At 41.9% G+C, this 25,471-nt stretch overlaps 1 protein-coding gene across 1 annotated transcript in view; it reads left to right on the top strand.

Moving 5' to 3' along the window:
- The first annotated feature begins 5,454 nt into the window (after positions 1-5,454).
- KLHL22 (kelch-like family member 22) overlaps positions 5,455-25,471 on the top strand; it is a 70,719-nt gene continuing 50,702 nt past the window's right edge. Inside the window, exons 1-2 of the mRNA XM_006874916.1 lie at positions 5,455-5,709; positions 18,981-19,146. Of these exons, the coding sequence (XP_006874978.1) occupies positions 5,483-5,709; positions 18,981-19,146 (393 nt within the window). The 5' untranslated portion in view covers positions 5,455-5,482. The remainder of the gene's footprint in view (positions 5,710-18,980; positions 19,147-25,471) is intronic.

The following is a 25,471-nucleotide window of genomic DNA, read 5'->3' as shown; positions in this document are numbered from 1 at the left end:
CCATCGTTAACCCCAGTTGCGCCAATTCATCCTCTTTTCTGAGAGAAGTCAGGGTTAGTGTCAAACCCGGAGGTCCCCAAATCCCGGGTCGGAGCCACACGCAGCTGCTCCAACCATGGGCTCCAGGGAATTCCTCCAACTCGCTGCGCTCTGGAACACAAGACCCATTCCCTTCTCTCCTCTTCCAGAGCTTCCCCACTTTTTCCTTTGTTTTTGCCCTTGCTTCATGCTGTTGAAGGCTCTGGTTTTACTGGGGCAGAAGCTTCATTTGGGGACTCTCCAGAGAACTTAGTGTCTACTGTAAATGGTGGCTGAATTGGAAATACTTTGTTAAACGCTTTCCACTCTACCGTCCACGAATTCATTAAAATTCCTTTTATTTCCTTCATTTTGTACCTGCTGGAAGTGCCCAATTTATTCTTATTGTTAAGTACCGTGGAGTCGGTTCCGACTCATAGTGACCCTGCATAGGGTTTTTGAGGCTGTAAATCTTTACAGGGAGCAGAAAGCCTCATCTTTCTCCCATGGAATGGCGGGTAGTTTTGAACTACTGACCTTGAGGTTAGCAATCTGATTCTTAACCACTGCACTACCAGAGCTCCTTTTTATTAGCAATATATACTATTACGTATTTTTAGACTTTAATTCTGCATGCTGTGCACTCTGCATAGCTTTGAGGGTTTTCCATGGTTGATGCCTTTAGCAGGCAAGAGTTGAAGTGTGCTTGTTTTAACTGATTTCTAATGTTGACTCCCATCCCCCTGAGAATGATCATTTAGGACAAGGTTGTAATGGGTAATCTTAAGTTTGCATTTACACTTTGTGCTTCTTCTGAGCAGAGGATGACTTCATTTATCTTCACCCTCCTTTTCAGCACCTAACTTATTGTATGGAGTCGATTCAGACTCATAGTGACTCTACAGGACATAGTAGAACTAACTGTTCCTGGGTTTCTGATGCTATCAGTCTGTACAAAACCAGACTGCCTCATCTTTTGCACTTGGAGTGGCTGGTGGATGCAAGCCTTCGACCTTTTGGTTAGCAGCCCAATGCTTAGCACACTGTGCAACCAGGGTACTTTCAGCATCTAGCTTGGTTCCTTAAATTGTACTCAGTAAATGTACTTTACGTGCCCAAGGAAGTGGTGTATCTCCTGTGTTAATGAACTTGTTTTTAGAGTAGGTGTTTATGCGCTAGCTCCCATCCATGCCTTCTCCAAGGGACTGCTGTGCTCACAGTGGGTAGAGATCCAGCCTAGGAGGTTATTATAGCAGTCAGTTCTCAGGCAAGAGAAGGAGATCTTGGCCAAGTGCCTGGTATCTGGTGGTGCCTGATCAGGGGGCTGAGATATAGGTGTGTGTGAGATGCAGTTCCAGCCTTATGGAGCCAGGCACTGGTGAGAATAAGGCTGCTTGGAGTAGGGAGTGCATATTAGTCCTGTTCTTAACACTGTGATAAGGAACCCTGGTGGTGCAGTGGGCTAAGTTTTGGGCTGTTTAATCCCACTAACTGTTCCAGGGGAGAAACATAAGGTAATCTGCTTCTGTAAAGATTTACATTCTCAGAAACTCTAGAGAGAAGTTCTGTGCTATCCTTTAGGGTCTCTGTGAGTCAGAATCTACTCAACAGCAGTGAGGTTTGGGTTATTTGGTTGACACTGTAGTAGAGGGAGAAGTGATTAAGGTAGATCAGGACCAGTATGTGGCTGGCTATAAGAGGCAGAAAAAGAGGTCTAAGGTGTTGAGAGGATGACCAGAAAAAACTCAATCCTGTTGCTGTTGAGTCGATATTGACTCAAGGCAGCCCTATGTCACAAGAGTAGTACTACTTCATTGGGTTTTCTTGGCTGTAATTTTTTGGCAGCATATTGCCAGGCCTCTCTTCTGATGCTGCTGGATGAGTTCAAAACACCAACCTTTAGGTTAGTAGTTGTTGTTGTTAGATGCCATCGAGTAGACCATTCCAAATGGTTTGTGTCACCCAGGAACTTTAAAGGATGTCAGTTTTGGTTTAAGGCTAGTGGGACAAGGGAGTAAGAGTTGAAGGAGGATTGAGTCAGATTATAAAGAGCTCCAACTGGTACGGAGACAGTGCTGGAGAAGTCAGAGAGTGTTAACAGAGGAGCATTTTGTGTGGAGGGACAAGGTAAAAATGAGGCCGAAAGTTGGCATTGGAATGAGGGTGTAGTGTCCATCAAGTGAATACAGGTAGCTATCTGAGACAGGGAAGAGGAGAAGGGGTCAGAACTGGAAAACCTGATTGGGTACAAGGATATAATTGAAATTGTGATGTGTTCCATTGTGGAAAATGGTAGTTGTATACCAGTAACAAAAATACGATAGGAGGGCTGCTGTTTGGCTTACACATTGAACTGGAAGTGCTACTGGGAATGCAAACTGTGTGAAACAGAGAGTGCTGGATGAAGGAAAGAGGCCAGAGGAAGTGAGTTTTAGTATGAGCTTTAAGGCAAGGGAGAATCAAGTGAGAGAGGTGGTTAGCAGAGATAGACCTCAACTCTAGCCAACTGAGGGACCTTGGTAAGAAATTGAGAAAGCCTAGACAGTTCAGGATGGGGAAGTAGGAGTGAGTGGGCGAGCAGAGGTCTCAAAACAAGGAATAGAGACAGTAGGCAGAAGAGTGGGTCCAGCTGTGGAAGGTCAGCTACAGAGGACAAGTAAGAAGTGTTAAGTGTGTTTGGTGGGATGCAGAGCAGGCCCAGAGTAAAACTAAAGAATGCCTAAAGATGATGGGCGGGGGGAGGACAGCTGAGAAGAGGGAGACCTTTTCTTTCTGGTAAGTTTTAAGCTAGAATCTTTTTTTTTTTTTTTTTTTCTTTTAAAAATATAGTAGAGAATTTGAAAAGACCCAAATTTTGAAGTTGAAAGAAGAGAGGGTAATGTGGGTAGAAAAGGTAGATGTTTACTGCCTTATAGGAGGTGGCCCTGTAGATCCCTGTACTCAAACTTCCTGTCTTGCCACCAATGCCTCTAGTGCACACTGGTCCACAGCACACATATGCATGGTCCACAGTAGCTTCTTGTTGGCTCTGATGGTAGTGATTGTATGCTCTTGAGTTGGTTCTGACTCATAGTGACCCTGTATAGAATTTCAGAGGCTTATAATCTTTATGGAAGCAGAAAGCCTCATCTTTCTCCCACGGAGATGCTGGTGGATTCAAACTGCTGACCTTGTGGTTAGTAACCCAACTTTTAACCATGGTTCTTTGTCTGGTTGGCTGTAGTTAGGGACAAAAATATGCTTGCTATAGATTTTTTTTACTGATCAGGTTTCTGAAGCTCATGCTGAAATCATTCTTTGAACATACTGATTTTAATTATTAGAAAATAACTGAATTTACGAGGTTCAAGGATAGAAATCTCTCTTTGCAAGTGGAAGACCTGGGTTTAGTTTCTGGCCAAAGTGCCTCATTTGTGGTACCCACCCATCTGTTGGTGATGCTGAATAAGTTTCAGTGGACTTTCCAGAGTAAGACAGACTAGGAAGAAAGATTTGGCAATCTACTTCAGAAAATCAGCCATTGAAAATCCTGTAATTTACAGTGGTCTGACTTGTACCCAACAACAACAGCAGTATTTTGTTCCATTTTTTATGGGGTCTCCATGTATCAGGGTTGACTTGACAGCCGCTAAAAATGGTGGTGGTGGTGATGTGCCATGAAGTCAGTTCCAACTCATAAATAATGACCCTGTATAGGGTTTCTGAGGTTGTAATTCTTTGTGGGAGCAGAAAGCTTCATCTTTCTCCCATGAAACTGCTGGTAGTTTTGAACTGCTGATCTTGAGGTTAGCAGCCCGACTCGTAACCACTGTTCTACCAGAGCTCCTAATAATGGCAACCTAGAATTTAAAACAAATGCAGAAACCAAAACCAAACCCTACTGCCTCTGAGGTGATTTTAGCTCATAGCAATGCTATAGGGTAGAGTAGAAATGCCCCATAGGGTTTCCAAGGCTGTAAATCTTTACAGGAGTAGAAATCCTTGTCTTTCTCATAGAGAACTGCCTGCCTGCCCAAGACTTAACCTACTATGTCAGCAGGGCTCCTGAAACATAATACTGTTGATCTCAGATGCACCAAATCTAGTCTAAGTTACTGGATCTGCCTTAGAATTTTGGTAAATGAAGGCAGTTCTTGGCTCCAGCCCTTACCCCACCCCACCCCACCCCTGCATGCAGTACTGGCAGCCTTCCCTAGGACTTTTGACCTCTACTCAGGCCTTGTCCCATTGTGCATCTGTTCTGAGTGAGAACTCTCAATTTTGTTCTTTCTCTGTGGGAGGATAAGAGAACTCTTGAGAATCTGGTGTGTGCTGGTGTAGATGCTCAAGATTTTACTAACTCAACAGGACCTAAACAGTATGGGAGCTTTTATCTTTCCTGTTAAAAGCTAAGGGCATTTGGTGAGACCGTGATGGGGCTGACACTCCTACCCATGTCTGTCTGTCCCTCAAACCCCTTGCTATGGACTGAATTCTGTTCCCCCCAAATATCTGTCAACCTAGGTGGGCCATGTTTTGCAGTGGTTTGGCAGTTATGTAATGATACAGTTGTCTTCCTTATGTGATCTCATGGGATCCGTCATTCAGATATAAGGAGATTAGGGTAGAACGCAGTACCATTAATCAGATAGCAACCCTGATTCAGTGTAAGGGGAGTTTCCCTGGAGTGTGGCTGGCATCATTTTTTATCTTACAAAAGATAAAAGGAGAATGACAGCGCACTGGACATGGAGACAGAGACAATGACATGGAGAGATGGAGCGGCTGTGGACTCTAATTTCAGGGAAGGAGAGGAGCTATGTGCTGGTGGCCGGGGGGTAGGCTTGCAGGATATGCCTTTTGGTTGTTTGAATGGTTATATATTCCTGAATGCCTTGATTTATATATTAAAAAAACACACACAACAAAACCGAGGGAATGGAAGCATATGCTGTTGAATGCATGGAGGGAATTGTAGTCATTGCTATCAAACAAAATACAGTAGGATGAATGTAAAGCTGATGTTTTTCCGTGTAAACTGTCACTCAATTTGCAAAACTTAAAAAAATTTGAAATGAGCAGAGAAAGAGGGACCTCAATACCACCAACAAAGAAAAGCTAGGAGCAGAATGAATCCTTTGGACCTAGGGTCCCTGCAATGTGAAGCTCCTAGAATAAACTTTGCTACCAGTGGTAATTCTGTTGCAGCACCACTAGATAATCCAGACAGCTCTTCTGTCTCATAGTGATGCTAAAGAAGATAAAGTGGAGATGAAGGTGATCAGAAAGAAAGTCCCAGATTGGACCAGAGTGGGAAAGGGAAGGGCATTAGGTTCAGGGAGACCACAGGAATGCACAGGTGAGCCGAAAGTGCCCCTTCCAAGTGTCACGGGGCAAGCTAGCCATGGTTTGGGTGGCCTCATCCTCATGCCCTCTGTTTTGCCAGCTGACGGCCGCAGTGGTGAGGTCTTGTGTGGAGGCCAGGATGGCAGAGGACCAAGAGTTCACCCAGGTCTGCAAGTTGCCTCCACAGTCCTCACACCCACATTGCATCAACAACACCTACCGGAGTGCACAGCACTCCCAGGCCCTGCTGCGTGGCCTGCTGGCCCTGCGTGACAGTGGGATTCTTTTTGATGTTGTTTTGGTGGTGGAAGGGAAACACATCGAGGCTCACCGCATCCTGCTGGCTGCATCCTGCGATTACTTCAGGTGAGTTGTAACTACAAGCAGTTTTCTTTGATAATGTTTATTTTCTTGTGAGAAAATAGGCATAATAACATACAGTTTGCCACTTTAACAGCTTGCTTTTATAAGTAAAATAATGCAGTCCCACTACGTAGATGTCAAGGACTGAGCCTCCCTGAGTCAAGCCTCTGCCTGGGGGGAGGGGAATTCAGCAGAAACCCCCCACCTCCCACTCACACCTGAGTTCCTCCCACTGCTTGTTCTGATGAGTGGGTGGCAGAGGCAAATAGCGTTGGGGAGTGGCTTGTGTCTCTTTACTTATGCTATCTTTCGGGCATATTCTTTTTTTTCAAATGATTTCATCATGCTTGGCTATACTTGTAATTCTGCATTTTATAAAATGAATTTTCTGCTATAAGCACAGGAGCTCTGGTGGTGCTGTGGATTAAGCATTGGGATGTCAATCATAAGGTCAGCGGTTCAAACCACCAGCTGCTCTGTGGGAGTAAGATGAGACTATATGTACCCATAAAGATTTATAGTCTCAGCAACTCTATGGGGCCATTCTACTTTCTCAAATAGGGTTGTTAGGAGTTGGAATCTATTCAACAGAAGTGGAATGGGCTATAAGGACAATATATATCTTGGTATAAAACAGATATGCCTTCTACTTTACTATGGCTTCTACTCCCCCCAACGTCTTATTTTGGAAAATTTTCAAACCTTTGGAAAAGTTGAGAATAATTGAGTGTACGCCTGTATACCAGTTGTTAACATTTTGCCATGTTTGCTCTCTCTGTTTATGCATATATCCCTTTTTTAAAAAGTTATCTGGCACTTTACCATATGTAAAGCATTAAAACCAGTTGCCATTAAGTGTCCCCTCCCCTCCCCAAACACACACAATTTTCTTATAATGCTTTTGGCAGTCCACATAAGCCCTGACACGTCTCAGAGACTCTGCAGGAGCAGTGATCACTATAAACTCAATGTCCAAGCAGCTGTGTGAGTTGTTGGGTCACCCTGTCTCATCTTTGTTCCCTGTCCCTGGCCATCTACACTCGAGCTCCTTTCTGGGTGAGCTGAAATGTACCTCATCATGGTTTTGATTTGTGTCTTCCTGAGGTACAAACAAAGCAGTCTGGTTGGGCAAATGGTAAATACTCAGCTGCTAACCCCAAGAGTGGCAGTTTGAACCCACCCAGCAACTTTGGGAAAAAGACCTGGCGATCTGCTTCTGTAAAGATTGTTGTTAAGTGCCGTTGAGTCGGTGCCGACCCATAACGACCTTGTATAGGGTTTCCGAGGAGCAGCTGGTGAGCTTGAACCACCGACCTTACAGTTCAAATGGCTTTGCAGTCCGGCACATTAACCCACAGCGCCACACAAAGATTAGAGCCAAGAAAATCCAATGGGGGCAGTCTACTCTGTCATAGGTTGTTATGAATCTTAATTAACTAACTAGGCAGCACCTAATAACAAAGGGTGCAGAAACACCAGAAGAAAGGCCTAGTGATTTGTGTTGGCCACTGAAAACCCAATGGAGCACAGTTTTACTCTAATATCTAAGGTCTCCATGAGTAGGAATTAATGGCAACTGATTTTAATGCTTGTCATGATTAAGGTTATGTGTCAGCTTGTGTAGGCCATGAGTCTCAAACTGGTAGCGTAGTGGTTACGAATCAGGCTGCGAACCTTAAGGTCAGTGGTTCGAAACTACCAGCCGCTCCGCGGGAGAAAGATGAGGCTTTCTACACCCGTAAAGATTTATACCCTCGGAAACCCTGTACAGGGTCGCTAGGGGTCGGAACTGACTCGATGGCACGTAACAACAACAATCATCATTGTAGATTTTTTTGGTCTGATGTGACAGCCAGTCAATTGAAAGGAGTGTCATTGCAAGTGTGGCTTGCATCCAGTATGTAGGATGTTCTGGCAAAACGTACCCTCTCCATCCTGCATCTAACATGTCATTCTCTTATGACCTTTAATTCTTGGGTCATGCCACAGCCTGCAATCTGATCAGCAAAATTTGGGTTCATCAACCCCTGCAACCATGTGAGTCAAACGTAGCCTCCAGCTTGAACAAATAACTCACAGACTTGGGACTTGCCTGCTTCCATAACTGCATAAGCTATTTCCTTGAAATAAATCTCTAAATGTTCTCCTCTCATACCGGATATGTTATCAGGAGGGACCAGTTCTGGAAAGACCTTCAATGAGATAGACTGACACAGTGAGCACAGACATAACAACAATTGTGAGACTGGTGCAGGACCAGACATTGTTTCCTTTTGTTGTGCGTAGAGTCGCTTTGAGTCAGAACAGACTCTGCAGCACCTTGTAACAGCATGTGCATATTTGTGTGTGTATATTTGCTTCACTGAATAAGGAAGACCATAGAAGAATTGATACTTTTAAGTTATGGTGTTGGAGGAGAATATTGAAAGTGCCACGGGCTGCCAAAAGAACCAATAGATCCATTTTGGAAGAAGTACAGCCAGAGTGCTCCTTGGAGGCCAAGATGGCCAAACATCATCTCTCATACTTTGGACACATTGTCAGGAGGGACCAGTCGCTGGAGAAGGATACCATGTTTGGTAAGGTTGAGGGTCAGAGAAAAAGAGGAAGAACCCCCAACGAGATGGATTGGCCAAGTGGCAGCAGTAGTGAGGTTGGTCCAACATCAGCCAGTGTTTCGTTCTGCTGTGCATAAGGTTGCTATGGGTCGGTACCAACTCGATGGCACCTAACAACAACAACAGATGTGCTTCACTGGTTTTGATCTTGAGAACCCAGCCTAAGATACTTGGAAACAAATCGTTCTAGATGAGCAGTATCTTAAGAATAAGTTTTCTAAATTGGTTCTCAAAGGCACTGATGACACTACCTCTACTGCTATCGGTGAAATGAGGTGGCAGTAGAAAGCTACAAGATATAACCACAAATGGATTAAATATTTGTGAGAAACAAAGCTCTGGATCAAGAATCTGCATACTAGATACTTTTCTACCATTTTGTCAGAATGAAACATTTAAGAAAGCTGATTGATTGGTTCTACTTCTGCTAGACAGATTGGTGAAAGGAAGCTCAAAAGTTCAAAGTTATAGCTCAAGCACCACAATGCAAGACCTGAAAGTTGCCACTTGTGCTAATAGAGAAAACAGTTTTTCTTATATTAACAGAGCTGATATTGCAAACAGAAAACAAACAAAAAAACCCAGTCTTATCATGAATTGTAATACCATGTGAATTTTCAACCTCAAATGGAATCCTGAAACTTGAGATGGAGCATATAGGCAGATAATCAAGAAGCTTGGGAATGTTGAGCCCCTAAAGTCCATTGAATGACTCTTGCCAGTAGAGCCAACCCTCTCACTCCCATCTGAAGAAATTACTCCTTTTTTGTATGCTAAGCCACCCTACCCAGTGAAACCACTGTCCCTTCCACCTCCCTATTAACCTCCAGATTAACACAACTGTGCTTGCAGAGTCTCTGCAATACCATCTGTGGGCATTGTCTGAGGCATATGCCTTAGGAGACATTGCTAAATGTCTCCAGGAACCATCCCACCACTCATTTTTGCTTCTAAGTTTTTAACTAGACTTAAGTCCCAGTGAGCCCAAGAGAAGAAGTACAAAGTGTGACCCAGGAGGAGGTATGCTCCACTTCACATAAACTGCTTGACTTTTTTAATAGGTACGAACAGAAACCTGGAGAATTAAGTCTCCTTAACTCTTCATGCACACTCAACACACAGTCAAGGAATTGAATGGTCAGATCCTGTTTTTGATCTACCTCTTGACTTTCTTAGTAACTTTCCATACACTTGCTTTAGTTTCTGTATAACCTTACAAAACAAATTCAGTTGCCATAATGTCAACTCCCAAATCACTGTTCCCCCATGTGTGTCAGAGGAGAACTGTGCTTCAGAGAATTTTTATTGTTTCATTTTTTTGGCTATAAATTGCCAGGTCTTTCTTCTGGGGTGCCTCTGAGTGGAGAACCACCAACCTTACAGTGAGCAAATTAGGAAAATAATATCATTTATAATTGTTGTTATTGTTAAGTGCTGTTGAGTTGGTTCTGACCCATAGATCCTAGATAGGATTTCTGAGGAGTGGCTAGTGAGCTTTAACCATCTTGTGGTTCAAACCAACTTTGCAGTCCAGCACATTAACCCACAGTGCTACACCACAGTGTGACACCAGATGAAAGTAGTTAGGAATAAATCTAACTAGAGAAACAAAAGTCCTATACAAATAAAACTACAAAACACTACTAATAGAAACCAAAAGATATTTACCAAAATGAAAGAATGTACCATGCTCATAGATAGGAAGACTTAACATTGTTAAAATGTCAATACTACCCAAAGCAATCTATATATATAATGCAATCCCAATCCATATTCCACCATCATTCTTTAAAAACATGGAACAAAATGACCACAAACTGTATATGGAGAGGAAAGAGATTTCAGATAAGCAAAGCACTGCTTAAGAACAAGACAGTCCCACTTGTAAAAACATAAGGACCAACCCAGAATTGCTGGGAAAACAGAAGATTTAGTGAAATAAAGACCTGCAGAAAAAAAGTAGAATGTTTGAATTTCAAGCAAGTTGTTTGCTTATCAGGGAAACTCCCCTTTAGGACTAAAACTTACAGGGAACCCTCAAGCAGCTTAGTATGCTGGCTGGTGAACATATGGGTCTACTTGTGAGTAGAAGTTGAAGGAATACAGCAATGAAGACATGGGCTAAGTTTAACCATGTTCCGCTGACCTTGAGATGAGAGAAAGAAAAGGAAGGGCTGGCTGGTCTGAATGTAAGGAAGATATGTGAACTCTTGAGCCTATGAGCACTGTCCTAGCCCCTGAGGGCTAGGGCTGAGAGTGAAATGGCCAGCTTGTCTGAAATGCAGGGAGGTGTGCATGAACTTCCAAACTTGCAGGGAGTACCCATTTGACCTAACTTGGATACCTAGTTGACCAGAACTTGACCCAAGGAAGATAGAAGATGTTTGATACCGTGAACAAGTGCAAATTGCTACCATTTCACAAACTAGACTTCTGCTTATGATTACAGTGACTAAAAATTCAAACCAGACTGGAAGGATTCTTCATAGTAAGAAACAGGCTTGTTTCCTCAGTGCGCTGGGTTGATAGGGATGAGAAGTTTACACACTGGCTATTAAAAATGGGAGGCTATAAAGGCATGAAGTAGCTGGCTTACAGACTTACATGAGTATACTTTGTTTCAGAATAAAGAGGGTAAGGTAGAATCCCCACTGAATAGTTTCCCTCTTTTCCAGATGGATCTGGTGAAAGTGGATGGGGGATGATGGTGATAAGATTTTATGACCCAATTGTGAGTAATTGCTAGCAGAATTAATTGCAATTTTTACAGCTGTAATTGAAGTTGTGTAACTAAAAGGGGGGAGTAGTCAGTCTTTCATTTCAGGAACAGGTGATCCCAGGACCATCAAGAGGAAAGAGCATGAATGGAGTGTGAGATCCTAACCTAGAAAACTGGTGACCACAGAAACAGTGGCAGAGACAGTGGCATGGAGAAACAGAGCAGTTTTGGGCTCTAGGCCCATAGACTGAGAAATACTGTCTGCCTGTGAACATGAGGCTGGCTGGAATTTTATGCCCTTTGGATACTTAAATAAATACACATTTTTTGTTTTGTAAGTGTACATCAAATATTTTTGTTTTGTTCATTTGTAAAATATATAAATGAGGAGTCATAGGGAGAAAGTTGGGTAACTGTTGTAGGGAGGAGATTGTAATCATTGAGATGAAAAATTGTGTAATTTATTGAGTGTAAAGCGGATTATCTTGTCTGTAAACCTTCACCCAATTCAAAATAAAAAAGTTAAAAACACGTTCGTCACTGATAAGGGGAAGTGAGGGTAAAACAGCAATGAAGCTGCAAGCTAAGCCATGTAATGTTCAATAGACTCCTGTGAAGCCGGGTGGAGACCTGATTGGCCAGCAGTGTGCCAAGACTTGGGAATTCTTGGGCCCAGAGTCAGTGACATAGTCACAGAGGACTAGAGAGTGAAACGTCCAGCTGATAAGAAGAGAGGGCATATGCATAAGAGTACCCACACTTGCAGATAATACCCACTTGTCCTGGCTTCAATGACTGGATGATCAGAGCTCAACCAGAAGTAGAAAGAAGAGGAAAAAAAGAGTCATCTGATACAATTTGATGAACTTGACCTACACCTATGGATGCAATAGCTCAAAAGGGAACAAATCCTTGAAGCAAGGATCATTCCCACCCCCTCCATACACAGAGTAGACAGGGATGGGCAACTTGGACATTGGCTACCCAAAAGCGGGGAGGGTTACAAAGGCAAGAAGTGACTGGCTTACAAGCTTTCAAGAGGGAACCTAGATCCAGAGGGTGTGGAGGAAGGTAGAATCTCCAGTGAGTAGTATCCAATCTATCTAAGCGGGTTGATGAAATGAAATGTGGATGGGTCTCTCGTGATACAGTAGTGAATAATTGTTATCAGGACTGCTTGTGAGGGTTGGAAATGTAAAGGTAGACATTTTGTAGCAAGGAGGGGAGTGATTAACTTTTCCAGTCTAGGAGCAGAGGTCCCTGGGACCATCAAGGGAGAAGAGCAGAGAGCGGAACCCTACCCAGAGAAGCAGTGATGCCTGAGATGGAGGCACAGACAATGATGTGGAGAGATGGAGCAGTTGGGAACTTTAGACACAGAGAGGGAGAGGGGCTGTGTGCTGACGACCGGTGTGCAGCCTTGTAGTATACACCCTTTGGTTGGTTGATGATGCATGGAGGGGATTGTAACCATGGCAATGAAATGATATATGATAGGATGAATGTAAAACTAATGTTCTCCCATGTAAACTATCACATAATTCACAATAAAACATTAAAAAAAAAGTTTAAAAAAAAAAAGGGTGAATCATCAGATGGGATACAAAGGAATCAAATTGACTACATCTTTGGGAGGGGACAATGGAAAAACTCAGTATCATCAGTGATAACAAGGACTAGGGTTCAACTGTAGAGTAGACCATTAATTGCTCATATGCAAGTTCAGACTGAAACTGAAAAAAATTAAAACACGTCCACGAGAGCCAAAACATGACCTTGAATGTAGCCCACTTAAATTTAGAGAAATCTGAAGAACAGATTTCATGCATTAGACATTAATGATTGAAAACCAGAAGAACTGTGAAATGACATTTAAGAATATCATATAGGAAGAGAGCAAAAAAAAAAAAAGGGGGGCCATTAAAACGAAAGAAAGAAAAGACCAAATGAAATGTCAGAAGAAACTGGTGCTTGCTCTCTCCAGTGTAGAAATACTAAAACAAAAAGGAAATGAAGTAGAAGAGCTGAACAGAAAACTTCAAAGGACTGTTTGAGAAGACAACATCAAATATTATAATAGAATGTGCAAAAACCTGGAGTTAGAAAACCAGAAGGGATTAGTTTGCTCAGCATTTCTCAAGCTGAAAGAACTGAAGAAAAAATTCAAGCCTCTACTTGTTATATTGACAGATTCCATAGCCAAAATATTGAATGATGCAGAAAGCATCAAAAGAAGATGATAGAAAGTTATACACAGTCATTGAACCAAAAGGACATGGTCACTGGTCAACCATTTTCAAGAGGTAACATATGATCAAGAACCGATGGTACTGAAGGAAGCAGTCCAAGCAGTACTGAAGGCATTGGTGTAAAACAGGACTCCAGAAATTGGCAGAATACAAATTGAAATCTTGCAAAAAAAACCCGATGTATTAAGAAACCTAATGAGGCATTCACTTACCTATGACAATAAATTTGGAAGAAAACTACCTGGTCAACCAACTGAAAGAAATCTTTATTTGTGTCCAATCCAAAGAGAGGTGATTCAACAGATTGCGGAAGTCATCTAACAATATCAATATCACATGCAAGTAAATTTTTGCTAAAAATTATGAAGAAAACAGCTGCAGTAGTACATCGACAGGGAACTACCAGAAATTCAGAAAAGGACTTAGAACTAGTGATATCATTCCTGATGTTAGATAGATCTTAGATGGAAGCAGAGGATACCAGAAAAATACTTACTTTTGCTTTATTGACTATGCTAAGACTTTCAACTGTTTGAATCATGACAAGCTATGATAACACTGGGGAGGTGTGGGGATGGGTATTCCGGAGCACTTAATTGTGCTCACCAGGAACTTGTACATAGACCAAAAGACAGTTGTTAGAATAGAACAAGGGGATATTGAGTGGTTTAAAATCAGGAAAGATGTATGCCAGGATTGTATTCTTTTATCAGTCTGTACATTGAGAAAATACTCTTGAGAAGCTGGATAATATGAAAAACAATATGGCATAAGGATTAAAGGAAGACTACAATATGCAGATAATACAATCTTGCTTGCTGAAAGCAAAGAGGATTTAAAATACCGATGAGGATCAGACTACCCCATTGTAAAGACAATAAAAATTCTCACAATTGAAACTGAAACCAGTAAATAACATCATAATTTTTTGTTGTTGTGAAGTGCTGTGGACTTGGTTCTGACCCATAGCGACCCTGTATAGGGTTCCCAAGGAGCAGCTGGTGAGCTTGAACTGCCGACATTACAGTTCAAACGGCTTGCAGTCTGGCGCACATCATCATGCACGGAGAAAACTTTGAAGTTGTAAAAACTTCATTTTGCTTGGATCCACTATCAACACTTAAGGAAACAGCAATCAAGAAATCAACTTACTGCAGTAGGCAAGATACAAGAGCAAAAAGATCAGTTTGAGGACTAAGGTGTGCTTGACTCAAGCCATGATATTTTCATAGCCTCGTATGCATGTGGAAGTTGGACAATGAATATGGAAGACCTTAGAACAATTGATGCATTGTTTTGTGGTGTTGGAAAATAATATTGAAAGTACCTTCTACTGCTTGAAGGAGGAACAAATCTGTCTTGGAAGTCCAGCCAGAATGTTCTTTAGAAGCAAGAATGACGAGACATACTTCGGACATATTGTCTATCATGTTGTTGTTGTTAAGTGCCATTGAGTTGGTTCCAACCCATAGCAACCCTGTATAGGGTTTCTAAGGAGCAGCTGGTGAGCTTGAACTGCTGACCTTGCAGTTCAAATGGCTTTGCAATCTGGCACATTAACCCACAGCGCCACATCTGGAGGGACCATTTCCTGGAGAACATTATGCTTGATAAATTGGAGGGTCAGTGAAAAAGTAAAATGACCCCAACAAGATGGATTGACGCAATTGCAGCAGCAATGTATTTGAACTTTAGAATCAGCTTTTTCCTCCAACAAATTCTCTTGGTATTATTAATGGGAACCCACTAAAAACTAGAATTTACAGAATGGACATCTTTGTAATGGAGATCTCCGTACTCACGGACACAGTGGGTTCCTGCAAGTCATTTTAGAGAGATGATGCATGCAAGTTAATTTCAGTGCTAGACATTTTACATCTTGTTGCTGCAAATAGAGTCTTTTCTTCCACTGTCCTTTTTAATTTTTTACGTGTCATTTACTTTTTATTCTTACTAATTTTTTTAGCCTATCCCTTTACCCATGTTCTCATGTGTTTACCCTCTAGAAATTGATTCACCCTTCCTTCCTCCTTGTACCCTAAGATTATGGCTAAGAAGTTTTCATAACTTTGCCCCCTGTATGTTCTGCTATAACAAAATCAAACCCAACTCACTATGGTCAATTTGATTCTAACTCATAGTAACCCTATGTTGTTGTTGTTAAGTGCCGTCGGGTCGGTTCCGACCCATAGCGACCCTGTACAGGGTTTCCGAGGGTGTAAATCTTTACGGGAGTAGTAGAAAGCCTCATCTTTCTCCCGCGGAGCGACTGGTAGTTTCGAACCGCTGACCTTAAGGTTCGCAGTCCGATTCGTAACCACTACGCTACCAGAGCTCCTTTAGGAAACAGTATAATTGCTCTATAGGGTTTCTAAGGCTATAAATCTTTAGGGAAACCTACTATCTCGTCTTTCTCCTGTGGAGCAGCTAGTTATTTTGAACCACCAACCTTTTGGTTAGCAGCTCAGTGTTTAACCTGTTATGCCACCAGAGCTTTTATGCTCTATTGAATAAACTTGCAGCATATAAAAATACTAGAAATTGTTAAGTGCTGCCAAGTTGGTTTCAACTCATAGCCGCCCTATATAGGGTTTCTGAGGCTTTAAATCTCTGGAAGCAGAAAACCTCGTCTTTCTCCCTCAGAGCAACTGATGGGTTTGAAGCACCAGCTTGTGGTTCACAGTCCAGTGCTTATTGTATGGAGCCACTGACTTCCCATATTTAGAAATCTCTGCCAAACCACAGATCCTCTGTTAAAATAAGATATACCTGTATCACCCCTAGTACTCACACCCTGCTCCTGGGACAGTAGTCATAGTGTTCCTTCTAAGCTATCTGCCAGCTCCTGTAGCCAGAGCAGATCAGGAGGTATCAGGCGGTGGGTTCAATCCACCACATGTTACATTCACCACATGTAACAACACAGCATTAAAGGTCTGGGTGATTAGGCTAAACCATGACCCAGAGCATGTCAGAGTAGTAGGGTGTAAGTTCTGAGGGGCTGGTGTGGAGTGAGTAGAACCAGACAAAATCAGCAGTCAGCTAGAAGAGGTTGTGGATAAAGGGTTGTGGTACCTACACACAATGGAAAACTGCAACATTAAAGAAAAGGGACCAAGTTACAAAACACCTCATAAAATGGCTGAATTTGGAGGACATGCTGCTGAGTGAAAAAAAAGTCAAGCACAAAATGACAAATATGGTATGGTGCTACTATTATGAAAAGGTAAGAAAAGGATTGTACACTATAAGAAACTCTCTGATGGTTACCAGGGGCAAGGAGGAAGGGAGGGTGAATCAATTTCTAGAGGGTAGACACATGAGAATTTGGGTGAAGGGGAAAGCTAAAAATTTAATAAGAATAAAAAATAAATGACATGGTAAAAAAAAAAAGGATAGTGGAAGAAAAGACTCTTTGCTGCAGCAACAAGATGTAAAACGTTTAGCACTGAACTTAACCTACGTGCATCACCTCTGTAAGAAGATGACTTGCAGGAACCCATTGTGTACCATCAGTTGCTCATATGGAAAATCAAACTAAAAGCTGAAGAAAATGTAAACAAGTCCAAAATATGACCTTTAATATATCCCACCTGAATTTAGAGATCATTTGAAGATCAGATTTGATACATTAAAGACCGAAGACCAGAAGAGTTGTGGATGACATCAAGAACATCATACAGGAAGAAAGCAAAAAGTCATTTAGAACAGAAGAAAGAAGGAAAAGGTCAAAATGGATGTCAGAAGAGACACTGAAACTTGCTTTCCAGTGTAGAGATGCTAAAGCAAATGAAAGAAATGAGGTCCAAGAGCTGAACAGAAAATTTCAGAGATCGGCTCGAGAAGATAAAGCCAAATATTACAACAAAATGTGCAAAGATCTGGAGTCAGAAAACCAAAAAGGAAGAACACGCTCAGCATTTCTCAAGTTGGGGTAACTGAAGAAAAAAATTAAGCCTTCACTTTCATTATTGAAGGATTCTCTGAGCAAATTGTTGCAGATGCAGAAAACACTAAAAGAAGATGAAAGGAATACACAGAGTCACTGTACCCAAAGGAAATGGTTGATGTTCAACCATTTCAAGAGGTAGCATATGATCAAGAGCCAATGATACTAAAGGAAGAAGTTCAAGATGCATTAAAGGAATTGGCAAAGAACAAGGCTCCAGGAATTGATGGAATACAAATTGAAATCTTTCAAGAAAGTGAGGCACAATACAGAAGGCACTCAATCATCTCTGCCAAGAAATTTGGAGACAACTAACTGGCCAACTGATTGGAAGAGATCCATATTTGTGCCCATTCCAAAGAGAGGTGACCCAACAGAATGAATGCGGAAATCATCGGACAGTATCTTTGATATCCCATGCGAGTAAAGTTTAAAAGTAATACAGATATGGCTACAAGCATACATTGGCAGAGAATGTTCAGAGGTTCAAGCTGGATTCAGAACAGGCCGTGGAACGAGGGATGCCATTGCTGATATTGGATGGATATTGGTTGAAAGAATATCAGAAAGATGTTTACATGTGCTTTATTGACTATGCAAAGGCTTTCGATTGTGTGGTTTAGGAGACTAAACCATTTGCTATGGAGTTGATTTCCCTGGGGACATCGGATGTCAGAGTAGAGTTGTGCTCATTCGGTTATGAATGTCTGATTTTTCAGAAGTAAACCACCAAGCCATTCTTCCGAGGCATCACTGAGTGAATATTTTGTTAGCAACCAAGCACATGAATTTTTTGTGCCACTTTGGGGCTTTCAGCTCTTAATATCAGTGTTGAAACTGCAGTCATGGGTGTCCTCATTGGTGAAGTGACAGATTACTTGAGAAGGACAGGCCAATTTAGAAACCATTCCAAACCATTAGGAACTTTGTGATCAGGATGATGTCATAAAGGGGGAAAGAATTTGAAAATGGTTATCTGGCACAACAAAGTTGAACCTTTGCTTCACACCTTAAGCCAAAGTAAATTCCAGTCAGATCAAAAATTATTTTTAACAGTTTATTGTTTTAGTAATTAATCATCAATTAATTAATAAAAACATGAAACATTTTCTGATGTGATTAGAGAAGGAGAAAGCCTTTCTAAGTTTGCTACTAAACTCAGATGAGAACAGAAATGTTAACCTTGATTATACTTTTAAAGAAAAGATTAACTTCCTGTAGTCAAAAGATTCTAAGTAGAAAGTTCAGTTCACTCCCAAAAAGATAAATGCCTCAAATTGATGACACTGATCAAGCATAATGGAAAATGGGCAAAGAATGTAAGTCAGTCAGATCTGAAAAGAAAACTGGCTCTTAAAGATAGGACAAAATTCTCGGTCTCATCTATAATAAAGCTTTAGCCTTTGTCAATGACAGAGATGGTACCTTCTTCAGCAGCAGAAGGCAAGCTAGACATGCCCCCTGTCCTTGTGAGGCCTGTGGTTGCCTTCCTGGGTATACAACCCAAACCTTGCCAGGCAAAAAGCCACAATTACTGTGTCCACCACAGCTGTATCTGGTACACGACCCAAACCTTGCCAGGCAAAGATCCACAAATACTGTGCCCACAGCTGTATCTGGTATGCCCTCTCCCACTAAGTTGGTGTCGAGTTTCTTTACTGCTCTGCATGTTCTTGCTCTCTGTTCTGTGCTCCCATTGCATGCATGTAACTCCAGTCCTTTGTCTCTTCCCTTTGCAGAGGCATGTTTGCTGGGGGACTGAAAGAGATGGAGCAGGAGGAGGTGCTGATCCACGGCGTGTCCTATAATGCTATGTGCCAGATCCTGCATTTTATATACACCTCTGAGCTTGAGCTCAGCCTGAGCAACGTGCAGGAAACATTGGTGGCTGCCTGCCAACTTCAGGTGAGCTGCGCCCTGAGTGGTCAGGGCAGACCTGCCTTCAGGCAGGGTTCCCTAGGTGTCCACTGGACTGTGGCATTGGTATGAGGGTTGGTGGATCAGGAGGGCCAGAGAGGAGAATGAAGATGGGAGGAATGGGGAGTAAGTGATTTCTCATTTGGGAACGAGAGGGTGAGCAGTAGGCCTCAGCCAGCCCTGGAGCTGATGCTAAGCCACCCCAGATTCCCTGGGCCCAGACTTCTTGTCTGCTATTGCCCTCCTTTTACTTAATTCCTTGCCCTCTGTGCTGGGCTTTCCCTACCACTGGAAAGGTCCCACACAGAAAACATTGGCCAACTCTGTGTCATCATGCACTGCCTCCTTTGTGCTCTGGCTGTGGCAACATGAAGGTGTCCTAGGCATTGCCTCATGGTCCCTCTGCTTGTCTGACACCTTTGATCTTTCTCAAATGGTCTTTCCCATAGAACTTTTAATTATTTGTTTTCCTGCAGACTTCAGAACATAATCTGAGGACTAGTTAGTCTGACTTACATTTTAGAAGTTTCTGTTTAAGCTTGCCAGTGTTGGTACAATTACAGGGCCTGCAGGTGCCGTTGCTCTAAGAGCTGCCAGTCAGATGACATCTCTCCACATTTCTTAAACTGTCCATTATTCTGACCTTTTTACAGGTCAGAGTGCCTTTGGGCTGTAAAAATGGCAGAGAGGGGGTGGAGGAAGAAGAAAATCATCAGCATCAACAGTTTAAAGTTTGTTCCTATAGACATCAGACATACCTCTTCTTTCTAACCTTTCCACCAATCCTGACACCAACCATCCCTTTTATGGCATTCTTCATTTCACTGCTGAGCTAGACAGTCAATTGCAGTGCCCACACAGAATTTACAGACCATACTCACAGTTGTAATAGGTTACAATTCAGGATAAGGAGCCATTCAAGACAGCTTTTTGACCAGGACCGCTTCTCAGCCAGGCCCATAGGTAAGCCTTTTTCTGGGCCTTGGGGCCAAGTCCCAGACTCAGCCCAGCTCATGCAAGTGTTACAGAGTTCTTTAGCTCTACAATAAGTGTTCAGGAGCACCACACTCTTCCAAGAAACCTCCTATATCTTGGTAGTATAGTGAGGCTCCCGGTCTCTGCCACTGGAATAGCTCGTTTTAATCCTAGCAAGATGACAAAACTGACTAATCTTCGTAGAATTCCATATACTTTACATGGCTCCATCCCCACAAGAATGCCGTTCACCTTATTTGCAATAATAGCCAACTGTCCAATCCCTTTTGTAGACCAAAAGGACATTATTAGCATGGTCCCTCTCACCCAGTCCTTTGGTGGAGTTATAAGACCATTATGAGAAAGGCCATATAAAAGTTATCCATCATACCACCTGGGCAGTTAGCAGAATCTCAAATCACAGAAAAACCAACTTCTCAGGGATCCCTAGAGACCCTATTCCACATGGCAGGGTGGCAGTCGCCCCTGCTTCACCCTCTTCATATTGTTAGGAAGGAGGCCTGGGTACATGCTTTAGGCATAGCTATCTTCTCTAGCAATAGCTGCAGCAGTACATTGACAGAGAGCTGCCAGAGATCCAAGTTGGATTCAGATGAAGATGTGGAAAGAGGGATATCATTGTTGATGTCAGATGCATCTTGGCTGAAAGCAGAGAATATCAGAAAGATGTTCACCTGTGATTTATTGACTATGCATAGGCTTTCGTATGTGTGAATCATGTCCAGCTATGGACAACATTGCAGAGAATGAGTATTCCAGAATATTTAATTGTGCTCATGAGGAACCTGTACATAGACCAAGAGGCAGTTGTTCAAACACAACGAGGGAACACCAAATGATTTAAAATTAGGAAAGATGTGCATCAAGGTTGTACTCTATCACCATACATATTCAATCCAAGAAGTTGGGTTATATGAAGAAAAGCATGGCATCAGGATTGGAGGAAGACTCGTTAACAACCTGCAATATACTGATGTTGCAACATTGCTTGCTGAAAATGAAGAGGACTTAAAATACTGATAAAGATCAAAAACCACAGCCTTCGGTATGAGTTGCACCTCAGTGTAAAGAAGACAGAAATCTTTATCACTGGACCAGTAAATAACACCCATATAAAAGAAGAAAAGATTGAAGTTTTCAAAAGACTTCATTTTGCTTGGATCAATCATTAACACTCATGGAAACATCAGTCCAGAAACCAAATGACATACTGCATTAGGCAAATCTGCTACACAAGACCTCTTTAAATTGTTGAAGAACAAAGTTGTCAGTATGAGGACTAAAGTTCTCCTGACCCAAACCGTGGTATTTTCAGTAATCTCATATGCATGTGAAAGTTGGATAGTGAATAAGGAGGACAGTAGAAGAATTGATACATTTGAGTTATAATGTTGGATGAGAATATTAAAAGTACCATGGAGTGCCAAAGAGCAAACCAATCTGTGTTGGAAGAAGTACAGCCAGAATGCTCTTTGGAAACCAGGGTGGTCAGATATCTCCTCTCATACTTTGGATATATTGTCAGGAGGGACCAGTCCCTGGAGAAAGTGGAGGGTCAGAGGGAAAAAAGCAAGACCTTCTTCTAGATGAATTGGCACAGTGGCAGCAACAATGGACTCAAACACAGCAGCAATTTTAAGGTTGGTGCAGGACCATGCAGTATTTCATTGTGTTTTGACTCCTTGGTACTTAACAACAATATCCTCTCCAGCATTGTGGAGAATGAATATTCTGAAACACTTAATTGTACTCATGAAGAACTTGTACATAGACCAAGAGGCAGTCGTTCGAACACCACAAGGGATCACTGAATGGTTTAAAATCAGGAAAGGTGTGCATCAGGGTTGCATTCTTTTACCATACTTATTCATTCTGTATGCTTGAACAAAAATCCAAGAAGCTGGATTATATGAAGAAGAATGTGATGTCAGGATTGGAGGGAGACTTGTTAACAGTCTGTAATATGTAGATGATGCAACCTTGTTTGCTGAAAGTGAAGAGGTCTTAAAATATTTACTGATGAAGAGCAAAGACCACAACTTAAAAAAAAAACCACATAAAAGTCCTCATGACTGGACTAATAAATCATGATAAACATAGAAACAATTAAAGTTGTCAAAGACTTTATGTTGCTTGGATCCACCATCAACATTCATGGTATTTTCAGTAGCCTCATATTGCATCTCAATGTAAAGAAAAGCCTCACCACTGAACCAATAAACAATATCCATATAAATGGAGAAAAGAATGAAGTTGTCAAAGACTTCATATTACTCAGATCGACTGTCAACACTCATGGAAGCAACAGTCAAGAAATCAAACAACATATTGCATTAGGCAAATCTGCTACACAAAAAAACTCTTTAATCTATTGAACACAAAGATGTCAGTTTGAGAACTAAGGTATGCCTGACCTAAGCCATGGTATTTTCAGTAACCTCATATGCATGTGAAAGTTGGACAGTGAATAAGGAAGACCATAGAAGAATTGATACATTTGAGTTACGGTGTTAGAGGAGAACATTTAAAGTACAGTGGAGTGTCAAAAGAACAAAACAATCCATGTTGGAAGAAGTATAGCCAGAGTGCTCCTTGGAAGTCAGGATGACCGGCATCATCTGTCATACCTCAGACCTATTATCACGAGGGACCAGTCGCTGGAGAAGGGTATCATGTTTGGTGAAGTGGAGGGTCAGAGAAAGACAAAGAACCCCAACGAGATGGATTCACACAGTGGAAGCAGCAGTGAGCTCAGGTGTATCAATGATTGTGAGGTTGGCTCAAGACCAGGCATTGTTTCGCTCTGTAGTCTATAGGGTTGCTATGAGTTAGTATTGACTCAATGGCACCTCACAACAACAACAAAGCAAAAATATGCTCAAGCACAGGACTGTGCAGTATCTCCTTTACTTGTACATAGGATCACTATGTGTGGGTACCGACTCTAAGACACCTAACAACAACACAGCCACAATCCTCTCCATGCTTGTGTTTGGTAGTGGAGTTAAGCCAAGGTGGCCTTTATAATAGAAAATTTTCTTGCATTCTTTTTTCAGATACTTCTTTGTCCCTAAAACCAAAAGTCCACCAGTTGTTGTTGACATCTCAAGTGTATTAGAGTAGTACTGTGTGCCACAGAATTTTTTTGCACTGGAAATAGTTTGCCAGATTTTTTTTTTTTTTTAAGCAACTCTGGGTGGGGTTGAACCTCAGCCTTTCAGTTAGTAGTCAAGTGCTTAACTGTGTGCACTACCCAGAACCTTCTGTCTCCACTATCCTGTGTTTTTAGCTTTGAAAATTCTCGTCTGATTATCTATGTAACATTTCTTCCTTATTCAGCTGCTTCCATAGCAGCAATCCCCAGAAACCCACGATCAGCAGGCTTAGGACAGGCTGTCTAGCTCCTCCAGCCTGATCACTCCACTGCTGCTTCCTGCCACCTTCCTTGTTCACTCACAGAATGGCACTTCTACCAGGGTTCTGGGTCCCAAACTTCAACATCATCTTGAACCCCTCCATCTTCATTCCTTGAATCTAGGTGGTGACAAGGCAACCAGAAAAGTCAGGAGTTCAAACCCACTGGCTCCTCCATGGGAGAAAAGATCTGGTGATCTGTTCCCATAAAGATTTCAAGACCTAATAAACACACTGCCATAGAGTTGTTTCCAACTCATAGTGACCGTATAGGTCAGAGCAGAACTTTCCCTTACAGTTCTAAAACTGTCAATCTTTACAGAAGCACACTGTCTCCTGATGAAGCAGCTGTTGGGTTCAAACCACCAATCTTTTGGTTAGCAGCCCCGTGTTTAACCCACTGCACCACCAGTGTTCCTCTCATAAAAATTATAAATCCTAGGAAACCCTATGGTGTAATTCTATACTGTGCGATAGGGTCAAGATCAGGAGCACACAGCATCAAGAGTTTGGGATTTTTTGTTTTTTAACTTTTTGTAAACTGGATAAAGGTTTAGAAAGCAATCAGTTTTCGTTTAACACTTCGTATACATTTTGTTTCCTGCCATTGCCTACCATCCCCATGTAATGGAACAGTGCTCATTCCACTTCCTGTAATGGAAAGTTTCTTTCAGGCATTGTTTCAATCTAAGAAAATTTTGCTTGACATAAAAGTTTTGAGTTCATAAACTGCCAGATCCTGTTTGTTCATGTACTTGGGAGTGTGTGTGTGGCTTGTCCCTGCCCTTCGATGCTGTACTTTTTGCTAGGCCAGGATTGAGTTCAGACTCTTCACAGTGTCGTCATTCAGTCCCATTAAGACTACCCTAATTGGCTAACCCCTGAACATTCAAGTTCCCTTATCTGAGCCTCTCATGGGCCAGAGGCATCTCACAGGATGGGCCTGGCTCTGTAAGCTTTTTCTGGGCAAGAAATCATGAAGTAATCCCCTGCTGCCTGACAGCAAGGATGAGGAGGAGAGAGAGCAAGTGCCTCCTCATGTTCCAACCATCATCACCCACTCTCCAGTCTCTTTGTCCGTGACAAATAGAAGCAATATGACAGGGCTTCAAAAAGTTACTGGAAAAATGCCATTATCTTCAAAAAAATTTTTTTTTATTGTGAACTGAGTGATAGTTTATATGGAAGAACATTGGCTTTACCACCATCATTTCATTGCAATGATTACAGTCTTCTCCGTGCATCATCACTCAACAGCATATGCTTCCATTCCCATGGTTTTTTTGTTTGGGAGGGGAGGTGATGAACACAAAAACACTCAGGAATATAAAATAATTTAAACAACCAAAGGGCACATTCTGCAAGCCTGCCTCCTGGCTACCAGCACTCAGTCCCTCTCTTTCCATGAGTCTGGAGTCCTCAGTTGCTCACTTTCTCTTCATCTCTGTCTCCATCTCAAATGTCGCTTCTTCTCTGGATAGGGTTCTGCATTCTGCCATGCTCTTCTTCCTTGATGGTCCTCTGTTTCTGGACTTGTAGGATTAACTATACTCCCCCATTTACCTTTACAGCTGTGACAGTTGCAATTAGTCATAATAACAGTTACTCACTATTGAATCATAAGAAATCTTATCCCCATTTATTTTCACCAGACCTGTCTAGACAAGTTTAAAACTATTCAGTGGGGACTCTTATCTTCCCACACACACACTGTTAAACTAAACGCCCTCTTGAAAACATGTAAGCCAGTCACTTAGTGCCTTTATCACCCCCTCATTTTAGGTAGTCAATGTTTTAAGTTGCCTGTCCCTATCTACCATATATATAGAAGGGATAGCATTGATACTTTTATTTTTATATTTTGTTGTTGTTTTTTTAATGTTTTATTGTGAATTATGTGATA

The sequence above is a fragment of the Chrysochloris asiatica genome, unplaced genomic scaffold (assembly GCF_000296735.1).
Source record: "Chrysochloris asiatica unplaced genomic scaffold, ChrAsi1.0 scaffold00306, whole genome shotgun sequence".
NCBI lineage: Eukaryota > Metazoa > Chordata > Mammalia > Afrosoricida > Chrysochloridae > Chrysochloris > Chrysochloris asiatica.
The sequence above is the reverse complement of the archived record's forward strand: the minus strand, read 5'-3'. Positions and strand labels throughout refer to the sequence as shown.